We start from the raw sequence: 12,396 nt of genomic DNA, 5'->3' as shown, positions 1-12,396 counted from the left end.
AAGGCTAGAAGGCCTACTGTCATGAGTGAGAGGAAGCTGGAAACAAATACAGAAAGAAGAGCTACGGGTCCCAAGCAATGTCAGACTGTGGCGGGGGCGTCCAGGACCCTTCCCAGACTGGACGTGTCACAGGAAGAGTCGGTCAGACCAGAGCAGAGGGCTGGACAGGTGAAGCTGACTCGGCAGAGACAGGAGCAATATCCCTCTTGTCCCACTCACTCCGCTTAGCCGTGTGACTCTCGTAGCTACCACTTCATTCTGAACTTTCCAAGCACACCCTCCCCCCCACTCTGTGCAATGCAGAAATACTCTATGTACTGTCTGGATCCGTGTCCTGTTTGTTTCATGGGCTTTATGTCCTTTTTGGTCAGTTTTGTCAAGCTGGGCTGTGAGTGGATGGAGCTCATAGACAACATCTTCTTCCCTCACTTTGGGCAGCACTTGATCCCTAGCAGACTTAGGACCTAAAGGGTCCTGAAGCTGCGGGCATTCCCTGTCCTGTGACATATTGGGGTTGGAGTTTTCCAAGGGAATCACATGCCAAAGGTGGGCCCAGGGGACTTACTTACGGGGACTGGCCGTTGGAGTCTAGCTTGGTGGGTCGGGAAGACTTCCTGGAGGCCAGGGCGGCCACGCGCCCCACGTCCCCCCGCTGCACGGCCTCCAGCAGCTTCTGATCACGGCGGTTCCATCTCTCCACCTGGTGCAGAGCCACAGATTGTGGTTTAGGTGAGGGTGGAGTGGAGAAAGGAAGGAGACAGCGCTAGCCAGTTTGCTAAGTGGTTAGAGAGTCGGTCTGTAGACCATAGGGTCCTGGGTTCGATTCCGGTCAAGGGCACATACTTTGGTTGCAGGCTTCTCCCCAGACCGGGCTCTAGTCGGGGCTCGTGCAGGAGGCAACCAATCGATGTGCTTCTCTCACATGGATGTTTCTCTCTGTCTTTCCCTCTCTCTTCCACTCTCCCTAAAAATCAATGGGAAAATATCCTTGGGTGAGGATGAACAGAAAGGAAGGAGGCGGTTAGGAAGATGCCAAGCCAGGGGAAAGGAACATCCCTGAGGGCTTGCAATGTTCCACTCAGTCCAGATCACATCGTCCCTGTTAGGTGAGCAGTTAAATATCACCAGTTCATATGCCACCCAGCACTACTTCTGGTTATTGCCAGCCCTGGATCAAAAGGGGCTTGGACTACTGAATTAAAAATCACTTTTGAGTGCTGGATGCGGAGTATTTCAAATGCCTTTTTAATCCTCATGTGATTATCATTGTGGGTGCACAGCCTCAGAGCAGTCCTAGCCCTGACACCTTTCCCTTTTGCTCTCGGGCTTTTGCTGGAGCAAACTGACCCAAACTGACCACTCCTGATTGGGCTCACATGCCTCTCAGCTTCCCATGCTGCTCTGCTTTTTGTCTTCAGATGTTTGGGAAATCAAGGCACCTAACGTCAGGTCACAGCCCTGAGGCCAATTATCTACCCATCGGCTTTGGGCCCCAAAACTGGGCGGAGAAGCACCGAGTTTCGAGTTTCGGTTTTCCCATCTCACATCTTTGCCCATTACCTAGTTGCTCTTCCCTTTCAGGACAACAACAGCCTCTCCCCATCTCCTCCCTCCCCTCCTTCCCCTATTCCTGGCAGGGAGCAGCTGTCCCAGATAAGGCCACACCTGGGCCTGCATTGTTCTTTTATTCCAGCTTGACTTTCTCCCGGTGATGGGGTAATTACAATCATTGAAGTATCACAGGGTGTGAGAGAGAGAGCTGGGTAAAACCATCCAGGGCAAAACGCACAGAAAAGCCTGGTTTGACCCAGAGAAGGGGAAGGAAAGGAAGAAAGGATGCAAAGCCCCGTGGTAAAAGCACAGAAAAGCCTGGTTTGGCCCAGAGAAGGGCTGCAGGGGAACTTGGTCAGCAGGCCCCAGTTTGAGGTCTGGTTCAGCTACTTTCTCAGCTATGTGACCTGGAGTAAGCCATTTCACACCTCTAACCTGTTTCCTCATCTATCAGATGTGGAAAATAATAACTGCCTCATCATGTTGTATTAAATGAACTAATGTGTATAAAATCTCTTTGTAAACTGTGAAGAGCTACACAAGTGTATGGCATCCTTCTAACAAAACAGGAAGTGCTGGGGTTTGGTGGTGGCACATTGCATTTTATGAGGTATAATCTCAACAAGGAAGAGGCTATGGGAGGAGGTGGAAAAATATAGGGCCAATGGAAGCCAAATAACTCATTTTCAAATACTGTTTACATAGCTAGGGCAAATTATCCATCACAAACAGGAAAGATTTTAAATGACCCAACCATAAAATGGCCCAGGGGAGATGGATTCGGGGGTAAGATGCCAGTACACACTTGTAAATCCTCAGAGGCCTTTCAAGTGCTATTTCAACCAGCCGCTCAACATCCCTGAAAAGTGGTTAGGGCTGATATTATTTTATCTATTTGACAGAAGACGTAACCAAAGCCCACTGAGGTCCAATAACTGTGCGGCCACACCACAAAATGGCAGGAACGTTGCGATTAGAACCGAGGCCCCTGCTGCCCAACCCCAGTTCTCACCACCAGACCACACTACTCCGCAGTGACGGGAGACATTTTACTTATTTCCAAACAAACAGCCTAAGACTGCCTCCAGGGCAGGGCCTCCCACTCTCAGACGCTACCTTTCTGCACAGAGTCTCCAAGCGGGTTAATTCTCCAAGGACAAAATAAGCAAAGTGATTGCTCCACATACCAACAGACTGAGAGGTAAGAACACCTTATCCAATGTCTCCTGGGTGCTGGGTCACCCTCAGAAAAAACAGCTAGCACGACGCCTCCAGCAGTCACTGCTACTGAAGTATGGCAGTAGAAACTGCTGTTTGGGTTCTGTACTTATTTGTTTGAGAAAACAATAGAAAGTTATTTTGATTTTCTGAACTTATGTATGCTATCCCAATACTCTATTGATGGTGGTTTGAATGTCCCGTTGATTGTGATCTCACTGGTCATCGAAGCACATTCTTCTGGGACCCAGGACAGATCAATTATCCTAAACTGTCTCAGTAGCACAGATAACTGAGTTTCGGTTGACTCAATGGTCCCGGAATCAGAACAGACCCTAAATTGCTTCAGTAGCTACAGATAATGCATTCCGGTTGACTCAGTGGTCCCGGAATCTGGACAGCACAATTATCCTAAATTGCCCGGTGGTCCCAGATAATGTGTTTCTGTTGATTCAGTGATTCATAGGTACTTTAGATAACTTGCTCACGAAACGGGTTCCTCATTCCAGACCCAAAGATGTAATCGATACCTTTGTGATATTCTGCCAATATAAGCCAGGTGTGGCAAGCTGTTCGGGGCTGCGAGGTCTGGAGCGCTTTTGCTCCCTCGTATGCCGCCGGCTTTTAATAAATGACTCCATAATTCGACTTTTTGAGGCGTCCTTGTAAGATGGGGGTTACACTACAACACTACCAGCTGACCTCAGTGGGACGTCCTCCGTTTAAAATCCTGATTCTCACACTTCCTCTCCTTGTGAATTTAGGCATGTGAAAACTTCTCTGAACGTCAGGTTCTCAATGACACAAAGCACCTAGCGCTGTCTGGCACATAGTAGGTGCACAATAAATGTTAGTTGAAGCCCCATTCTTTCTAGCCTTTTGGGGACAGTGAACGAAAGGGGCCACATGCTGACCTGACAGGCTCAGGGGAGGCCTGTATGGCGGTCTTGCAAACTCAGAGACCTAAAGTCACCACAAAGGATGGTCTGAAATTAAACTTTAACTAAAAGCAGTTATGGTGGGCAGTTACATCCTAGGCCGGTATCTTCACTGACAAGGTCAACCTTTACCTTACCAGTAACTGAGCCTATCTGTCTTTTTGCATCTATAATAACATACCCTTTGAAATGTCTGGGTAATTTGTAACTTCCCTTTTTCCAGACCCCCTGGGGCACAACCTAATGTGCCTGAGCTCCAGGACAAATACCACAAATTCCTTCATTATCATGTTAATTGTTCCTGCACCCACCTAAGTATGTGTCTATCATTTTACTTTTTATCCAATCCTCCCGCCTCTCTAGTCTATCACCAATGGATTTCATGTAACCCACCTACGTCCCTTTCCTTTGATTGCAATGTATAAATACAGATGTAACCCGCCATTCTCTGGAGCATTCTCTCAATTCATTGAGGTTCTGCTTCCCGGCATATGTCAACAGTTTGGCTCAAATAAACTCAAAAAAATTCTTTGCAGGTTTCCATGGTTTTTTTATGTTAACAGGGCACATTTTGGATGTTCCTGGGCTCGGAATTCTCCGTACAGGGGAGTGGAAGGAAGAGATCTTGCTCATATCAGCCTATGCTTAACAGCTAGGCTGTATAGGTGGTAACAGTGTTTCCTAGCAAAGCAGACACTTTTCTTTTCTGCTAGACAGTTCTAAATCTACTGGATTTACTTAGTATAATCTTGTTTTACTAAGAAGAATTTAGAATAGGTGGAAATTCTTCATGACCAAACCTCTGCAGAGCTAGGGTGGAGAAAGACAGAGATAAGCTTCTCAATTCCAAGATCTAGTCCTTTGCTCAGCCAGCACCTTGGAAAAGAGGCCCTGGATTACCATCACAGCCTCAAGGGAGCAATTACCAAATTAATCAGCAGGTTCAAATACAAGAATAAGCCTTGTATTTCTGTAGTTAAGATTGGGGACCTTTGTAAAAGTAATTGCAACTTCTGATCTCTGGCTGTGTGCCTGTAAGCTTCCCCCAAGACAGCGCACCACCAGCAGAGGAAGAGCGGCACCGCTGAGCACAGGCGAATGGAAGTGGGAAGGCCGTCGTGAAGGAACCAGGAGCTGACTCTCCATTTTTAAAATGCAACTGACATTTCTCTAAACTGATTCAGTCCCAGCTGTTTAAAGCTATTTTCTGGCCTACTTCCTGCAAAGGCAGGGGAAGCTAATATGTAAGACACTCTCCTCAAAGCCTTCCTCTACTTGACTAAAATAAGATTATAAAAGCTGAGTTTTGTCTGTTTGCTGAATTTCCTATATTCTGGATAACTTAGATTAGTTTTGTTTTTGTTTTTTTCCAAAATGTATTTTATTGAATTTTTACAGAGAGAAAGGGAGAGGGATAGAGAGTTAGAAACATCAATGAGAAAGAAACATCGGATCAACTGCCTCCTGCACACCCCCTACTGGGATGTGCCTGAAACCAAGGTACATGCCTGATAGATCCTCCCTTCCCCCAACTGATGGACGGAGTATGACGTAAACTCCACCTGCAGCCGGACATTCCTGAACACCTTATATGGACTGTACATTGAACCACCAATCAGCACCTGCCATATACCCTAAACCCCCAATTCCTAAATCCCTAGGCCCCTAACCATGTACCTTACATGAAACCACCAATCAGCGTGTGCTGAGTGCCCTCAGCCCCGTCCCCTCCTTTCCTCCCCTTAAAAGGCACTCTCACCCCGGCAAGCTCTCTCTCTCACGCTCTCTCTCTCTCTTTCCCCTCTGGAAGGCGGCCGGCAGGGTGATCGCCAATAAAGCCTGTGTCCTGGTATCCCATGGTCTCCGGCCCTCTGTTTCATCTTTCAATGCCCTCGACCTGGGACCCTTCAGTCCGCAGGCTGACGCTCTATCCACTGAGCCAAACCGGTTAGGGCAACTTAGATTAGTTTTAAAATGATCAGGCCACCGAAACCGGTTTTGCTCAGTGGATAGAGCGTCAGCCTGAGGACTGAAAGGTCCCAGGTTCGATTCCGGTCAAGGGCATGTACCTTGGTTGCGGGCACATCCCCAGTGGGGGGTGTGCAGGAGGCAGCTGATCGATGTTTCTGACTCTCTATCCCTCTCCCTTCCTCTCTGTAAAAAAATCAATAAAATATATTTTTAAAAAATAAAATAAAAATAAAATGATCAGGCCCCAGCCAGTGTGGCTCAGTTGCTTGAGTGTCATCCCATGCACCCAGAGGAAGCTGGGGGTTCTATTCCCAGTTTGAGGCTCCATTCCCAGTAGGGGGCGTGCAGGAAGGCAGCTGATGATGCTCTCACATCAATGTTTCTCTCTTTCCTTGTCCTTCCCTCTCTCCCTCCCTCTTTAAAAAAAATCAATAAGCCCTAGCTGTTTTGGCTCAGTGGACAGAGTGTCAGCCTGCAGACTGAAGGGTTCCAGGTTCAATTCCGGTCAAGGGCACATGCTTGGGTTGCAGGTTCAATCCCCAGTAGGGGGCGTGCAGGAGGCAGCCGATCAATGATTCTGTCTCATCATTAATGTTTCTCTCTCCCTTCACCTTTCCTCTCTGAAATCAATAAAAATTTATATTTTAAAAATCAATAAAAACATCTTAAAGAAAAAAAAGATGATCAGTGATTTTTCAGTCCTTATCTCTATGTGAGAGTGGAGGGCTCTGGCCCTGGACCCAGAGGCGGGTGCGGATGGGCAGGGCCAATCCGGTGTGACTGGGAAGCCAGGCTTTAGGAGTGGCCAGGAGGGTGGTCACACTATTTTATTCTCTGACAAGCAGGTCCAGAGTGGTTAGCGACTAGGGAGTGGAGGAATTTCTCTTAAGAGGTATGAGGAAGTTTTATGAGGAAACAATTTGCCACTGAAACTGGCCTATTAGCGAGCTTTCGGGGATCCCATCCCGCCTGAGGTAAGTGTTCTCCCAGTTAGACAGTTCTAAATCCACCCAACTGACTTCCTATAACCTTGTTACACTAAGAAGAGTTTAGCCCTAACTGGTTTGGCTCAGTGGGTAGAGCGTCGGCCTGCGTACTCAAGGGTCCCAGGTTCGATTCCAGTCAAGGGCATGTACCTTGGTTGCGGGCACATCCCCAGTAGGGGGTGTGCAGGAGGCAGCTGATTGATGTTTCTCTCCCATAGATGTTTCTAACTCTCTATCCCTCTCCCTTCCTCTCTGTAAAAAAATCAATAAAATTTTTTTTTTTTTAAAAAAGAGTTTAGAATGGGTAGAAACCCTTCAAGGCCTAAACTTTGTAGAGCTGAATGAAGGACAGAGGAATACTTCCAAATGCCAACGTTCAGCCCGTTGCTCACCCAGCATCTTGGAAAGGAGGCACTGACCGAGGACTGGAAAATCAGGTAGAATGAAATAGTGTCCCCGTTCCTAAGGCACAAGCAGACTCCACAGACCTGAGAGGGAGGGGCACCGTGGAGGACTTTCAGGGAAGAGTCCATGTGAGTAAGAAAACCATTACGAGTTAGCACAGAGTCTGGGTAGCCTCCGTTTCCGGCACCCACCATAGTCACTCAGTGAATGCCGTGTGGTTGGTTGGTCCATGTGGAGAAACAAAGTGGAGAAGCGCATGTAAGTGGGACAAGGACAGGCCTCAACAGAGTTCCTGCTGTTGCCTCAGAGCTCGCTTCCAGCCTTCTGTGGCCTGCCCGTGCCGAGCGCACTCAACGTTTCTCACGTTTGCTCATGAATGACATCACTAAGTCAGGCTGGGCTAAGCCCTATTACTACAGGTACTTGGCATCCTCAATGCATAATTCCAATCTCCACAGACAATGTGGTCCCCAGATGGGGGGTCTCTCTGTAAGAGATCTTCAGAGAAGAAAGGATACACTTCCTAAGCCACCACCTTCTGAAAGCTTCTTCCTTGTGTTTTGTCCTGGGAGTGACTTCTGCTGGGAACTCAGTGAATCCACTCTCTTCTCGCCGCCACCTTTCCCCGACTCAGTCAGAGGAAGCAGTATAAGCCCTTAGCTACTGGGTGAAGGTGTAGAGTGAAGGAAGATTCCGGGGAGAAGCCGGCAGACGGCCCTGGCTGGCCCAAGAACCAGTCTGATGACCAGACACTGCAGTGACCTGGTCAGGGTGAATTCTGCAGGCAGCTTCCCCGGATCTGTGTGGAGAAGCCAGGCACCGTGCCTTCTCTGGCAGAGCCTGCTAGGCTGGCCAGACTGTAAGATTAACCCACAGAGAGCAGGCGGGTCAGGCAAAGGGGGGGACAGTGGGGTTGGACAACCATCGGGCAGAGAGGGGCAGAAGCTGAAGGGGAACAGGAGAAGGCAGCTGGTGGGGAGCACCAATTAGAGAGAGGCGTGGAGTGATGTCTGAGAGCCAGCGGTAATGGTGAGAGGATGGGAGTGGAAGAGGCCTGGGTGCAAGGATGGAGACGACCCTGTGAAGAAGGGCTAGGGAAGGCACGGGCCTGGGAGTACTTGCTGGGCTGAGAGAAAACAGCAAGAATAGGACCATAGGGGAGGGGAGGGCTGTGAGGACAGCACAGGACTGGGCTTGGGGGACAGAGTGGAACTTAGGCTGAGCTGGGGCTGTGGACAGGACAGGAGCTGGAGGACGGTTCAGAACTGAGAGACGGAGCCAAAGTAGAGGACAGGCCTTCCGAAGGGGGCAAGGGCCGCAGGGAACATACTAGAAGCTGGGATTGTGGGTGACAGGAGGACAAGAAAGGGCCAAGGGAAAGAACCTTGGGGAGGTCAGAGGTTAGCAGAGGCTGGGGGACAGGGTCTTGAGGGAGGCAGGAATGGCGGGCTGCATTCTGCATTTCGGGAAGGAAGACCTGGAAAGACGGGTAAAGGGAAAAGGCAAATGGTGCCCGGGGTGGGACACAGGACTCCTGTCACCACAGGGCTCGGTCACCACAGCCCCGTTCCCATACTCCCAGACATTTTGGCACCTACCGCCACCTTTGAGCTGGAGCAGGAGAAGAAGCGCTTCATGGCCAGTGCCAGGGCCAGGGCCAGGGCCACGGGGGGACGGGGACGCGCGGAGAAAGGGGCCACAGGATCCCGAACCCACCGAACTCAGTCGCGGCTGTGCCAGGGCAAGCTGTCAAAAGCAGAGCCGTCCCGCCCCCAGGCCGCCCCGCCAAATCAGAGACCAGACCCGCGGGCTGCGCTTAAAGCTCCGCCCCTGGCCCTGCCCCTCCGCCGCAGCAGAGGCAAAAAGTCTGCAGTCTTGGGCGGCGACCTGGGCTCGGTCTCAACCCCCGCCCTCCAAGCCGAACCCGCCCTCCAAACCGAACCCGCCCCAGCTCCGACCGGTTAACCGTAGACAGAACCGCGCGGGCTGGGCTAAAACTCCTCCCCGGCCCCGCCCCCCGCAGTTCCAGGAGGAAGCTCCGCCCCAAGCCCCGCCCCCGCCGCAACCGCCAGCCCTAGCCCCTCCCCAAGCCCCGCCCCGGTCGCAACCGCCAGCCCTAGCCACGCCCCAGACCACGCCCCGCCCCCCGAGCGCCGCAGGAGCCGGGCGTCCCCGCCTCTCCCTGCGCTCTGCTCGTACCAGTGTCGCATTAACCTCTACGGACGCTTTCGTTCCATCCAGAAACCTCCGGCCAACAGCTACCTCTGCCTCCTCCCCATTCCCCGGCCAAAACCAGGCGCGAGGAGGAGCCGAAGGAACAGTTTGGAAATGGGGGAGACTGTGGTGTGGATGGTGCATGACTCGCCGCAACCTGGGGAACAAAACTTGAGGAAAAGGGGGTCGGGTTTAACCTCCTAAAAAGCACCTGTAAGTTAGAAAAGGGCAGAGGGAGAAGAGAGAATTTTTGTTTTAAGCATAGGCCACCCTCCTTCGCATTCTTTAGGGGGAAAAAAAAATGTGCTTTTTAAATTCAAACTCAGCAATTCTGGCTCGAACAGTAAGTCCCAGCCAACTGGTGTACCCTGCGGCCGGAGCTAGCCCACCCAAACCCTAACAGAACCTAAAGGTCACAGCGCGACGTCTCCACGTGGCTTAGAAGGCTCCTAGGAGCTGCACCCTGCTTCTCCAGCCTCACCTCCCACTACTTTCACAGCAGTGCGCAGGGTGCTCTAACCACTGCATTTCCTTCCCGACTGGTCACTACTCCTCCCTGGATGCCTCCTCTCACACTTGGTGGTCCCTCAAGCTAATTTTTTTTCCTGTAAAGCTTTCCCTTATAACCCTGCCACCACCACCCCCTAAACACACACACACGGTGCCAAACTGTGTGAGATGCTATTCTAATTCTGCTATGTCGTGTAGCAACCACCTCTGGGTATTTGTATTTGTTTACATTTCTGTTTTCCCTATGAGACTGGGTTCTTTGATGGTAGCAGTTGTATTTTGTATTCTTCTCATTGCCTGACGCACATTAGGTGCTTCATGTCTGATGAGAGAATGAAAGAATGAAGAAATAAAGGCACAACAATGAGAAAAGAAGGAACATGCATGTCTGAAGAGAGCCTGTTGTTTCTACAGTTCTCAAACTTGCTCTGCTCCAAAGGAAGAGGTAACAGGCTTATTGAAGAGCTAGAGGCCCAGTGCACCAAATTGTGCACAGGTAGGGTCTTTAGCGGCTGCCAGCTGCCGGCTGGGGCCTCCCTTCCTTGGCTACCTGCTGCTGCCAGGGCCTTCCTTCATTCCGCGCCGCCCCCTGGTGGTCAGCACACGTCATAGCAAGTGATCGAACTCCCAGTTGGTGGAACTCCTGAGGGGACACTTTGCATATTAGGCTTTTATATATATAGAAGATAGGTTAGAGTTAGAGAAAGTCCCATTCTGAGAAAAAAAAGAAAAAGTAAGTCCCATTCTGGAACTGAGAGATAGAGAGGGATCCCTAGATGGATAAGAATACCAAAAGTGCTCTTTTAATCATAGGGAAAAAGAATCAGATGAGCTCAGCCTGTGTGGCTCAGTGGTTGAGCATCGACCCATGTACCAAGAGGTCACTGGTTTGATTCCCCATCAGGGCACATTCCTGGGTTTTGGGCTCAATCCCCAGTAGGGGTTGTGCAGAAGGCAGCCAAGAAATGATGTTTTTTTCATGTTCACAGATGTTTCTCTCTCTCTATTCCTCTTCCTCTCTCTCTAAGAAATCAATAAAAAACATATATTTTTAAAAAAGAATTAGATGAACCAGTCCTCAAGGAAACCCATCTCCCTTTGGGGGTTGGCTGAGATAAAAAGGGGAAATCTGTCATAACCATGGCCTCCGTCCCAGCCCCATAAACAGTATGTTCCATACAGGCTGATTAAGCTATTGCCTATATGAAGTACATTGATGGCCACTGTGGACTCCTAATGCCACAAAATAACTCACCAGCTGGCCACAGAATAGTTGTCCCTGCCTCGTAGGCCAGACGCCACCATTCTCAGGTCAGATAACAGAGGCAGGGACAGTCTCTAGGCCATTGCTGAGGTGCAAATGTCCCTTGAGGGTAAGACAAGAACTTTGGGTGCCTGAGGAAATAAAATAGATGTGATTTCTACCATCACAACCTAAGTTCATTAGCTACTTATCACCTTCGTGGGCATGAGGGCTTATTTCAAAGGGGATGAGGCGCAGGGTAAGAGTTAGGAGGAGGCGACAATAGCATACAGAAGAAACAGACCTTCAGGTCTGTGAAGGAAGGGGAGTCAGGAGCATGGCCTGGTGCTTCACTATACCCCTCGTTCTATCTTCACAACACACGGTAGGTAGGTTATTTAATAACAAAATATTTTTTTAAAATATATTTTATTGATTTTTTTTACAGAGAGGAAGGAAGAGGGACAGAGAGCCAGAAACATCGACGAGAGAGAAACATCGACCAGCTGCCTCCTGCACACCCCCACCAGGGATGTGCCCACAACCAATGCACATGCCCTTGACCGGAATCGAACCTGGGACCCTTCAGTCCGCAGACCGATGCTCTATCCACTGAGCCAAACCGGTCCTGGCAATAACAAAATATTTTTATAACATTAGTGACCATTTATGAAGACTTACCATATGCTCACTTAAATTATCTCATTTAGGCCTCACAACCCTAGTAAGTTTAAAGATAAGAAAGCCAAGACTTAGAGAAGTCAAATCTGTTCAAGGTCAAACAAGTTATAAGCCATAGAATTTAGATTTAAAGCCCAGTCTGTTTTCATTCTTAACCACTGTATCACACAGCCTATTGTTGTTATGTGAGCCTTGGGGAGGTTATGACTTGCCCCAGGCCACTAGCTAATAAATGGCAGACCTGGGGCTTCAATCTAGGCCTATGTGCGTCCCAAACCCACACATTTTACACAGGAGGTTAGAGCACATTGCAGGGGGAGAGGCACAGAAAACATTTCAAATGCTTCATAACTTTGCCTTCGAGGGGCTCAGTCGTTTAAGGTCTCACCTCAGGGCAACCAAGGATAACCTCTATATCCCAGGGGACTCAAAAAGAACGGAAGTCACTTGACACGGAACTTTATTTGTTCTGGCCATCTGCTATGCTGTCCGCCATGCTGGACAACAGAGACAATGCCCTCTGCAAACAGCTCGAGACATGCCAAAGTCAATACTGTGGGTCTCAAGGACAGCCCTGAAGGGCAGGTTCTGTGTCTGCTAGTCAGATGCCTGATCGCAGCTCTAAATGGGCGCTGCACCCCGGAGACCAATAACTGACGTTGGCATCCAAAGTCTTGAT

At 49.7% G+C, this 12,396-nt stretch overlaps 1 protein-coding gene across 1 annotated transcript in view; it reads right to left on the bottom strand.

Moving 5' to 3' along the window:
* The window catches only part of ANKRD35 (ankyrin repeat domain 35), a 17,731-nt gene extending 8,932 nt beyond the window's left edge, over positions 1-8,799 (bottom strand). Inside the window, 2 exon segments of the mRNA XM_079762085.1 lie at positions 570-700; positions 8,668-8,799. Of these exon segments, the coding sequence (XP_079618211.1) occupies positions 570-700; positions 8,668-8,706 (170 nt within the window). The 5' untranslated portion in view covers positions 8,707-8,799.
* Between the last annotated feature and the right edge of the window lie 3,597 nt (positions 8,800-12,396).

Source organism: Cnephaeus nilssonii (genome assembly GCF_951640355.1).
Source record: "Cnephaeus nilssonii genome assembly, chromosome: 21".
NCBI lineage: Eukaryota > Metazoa > Chordata > Mammalia > Chiroptera > Vespertilionidae > Cnephaeus > Cnephaeus nilssonii.
Note: the sequence above shows the minus strand (reverse complement) of the source record. Positions and strands in the feature narration are given on the sequence as shown.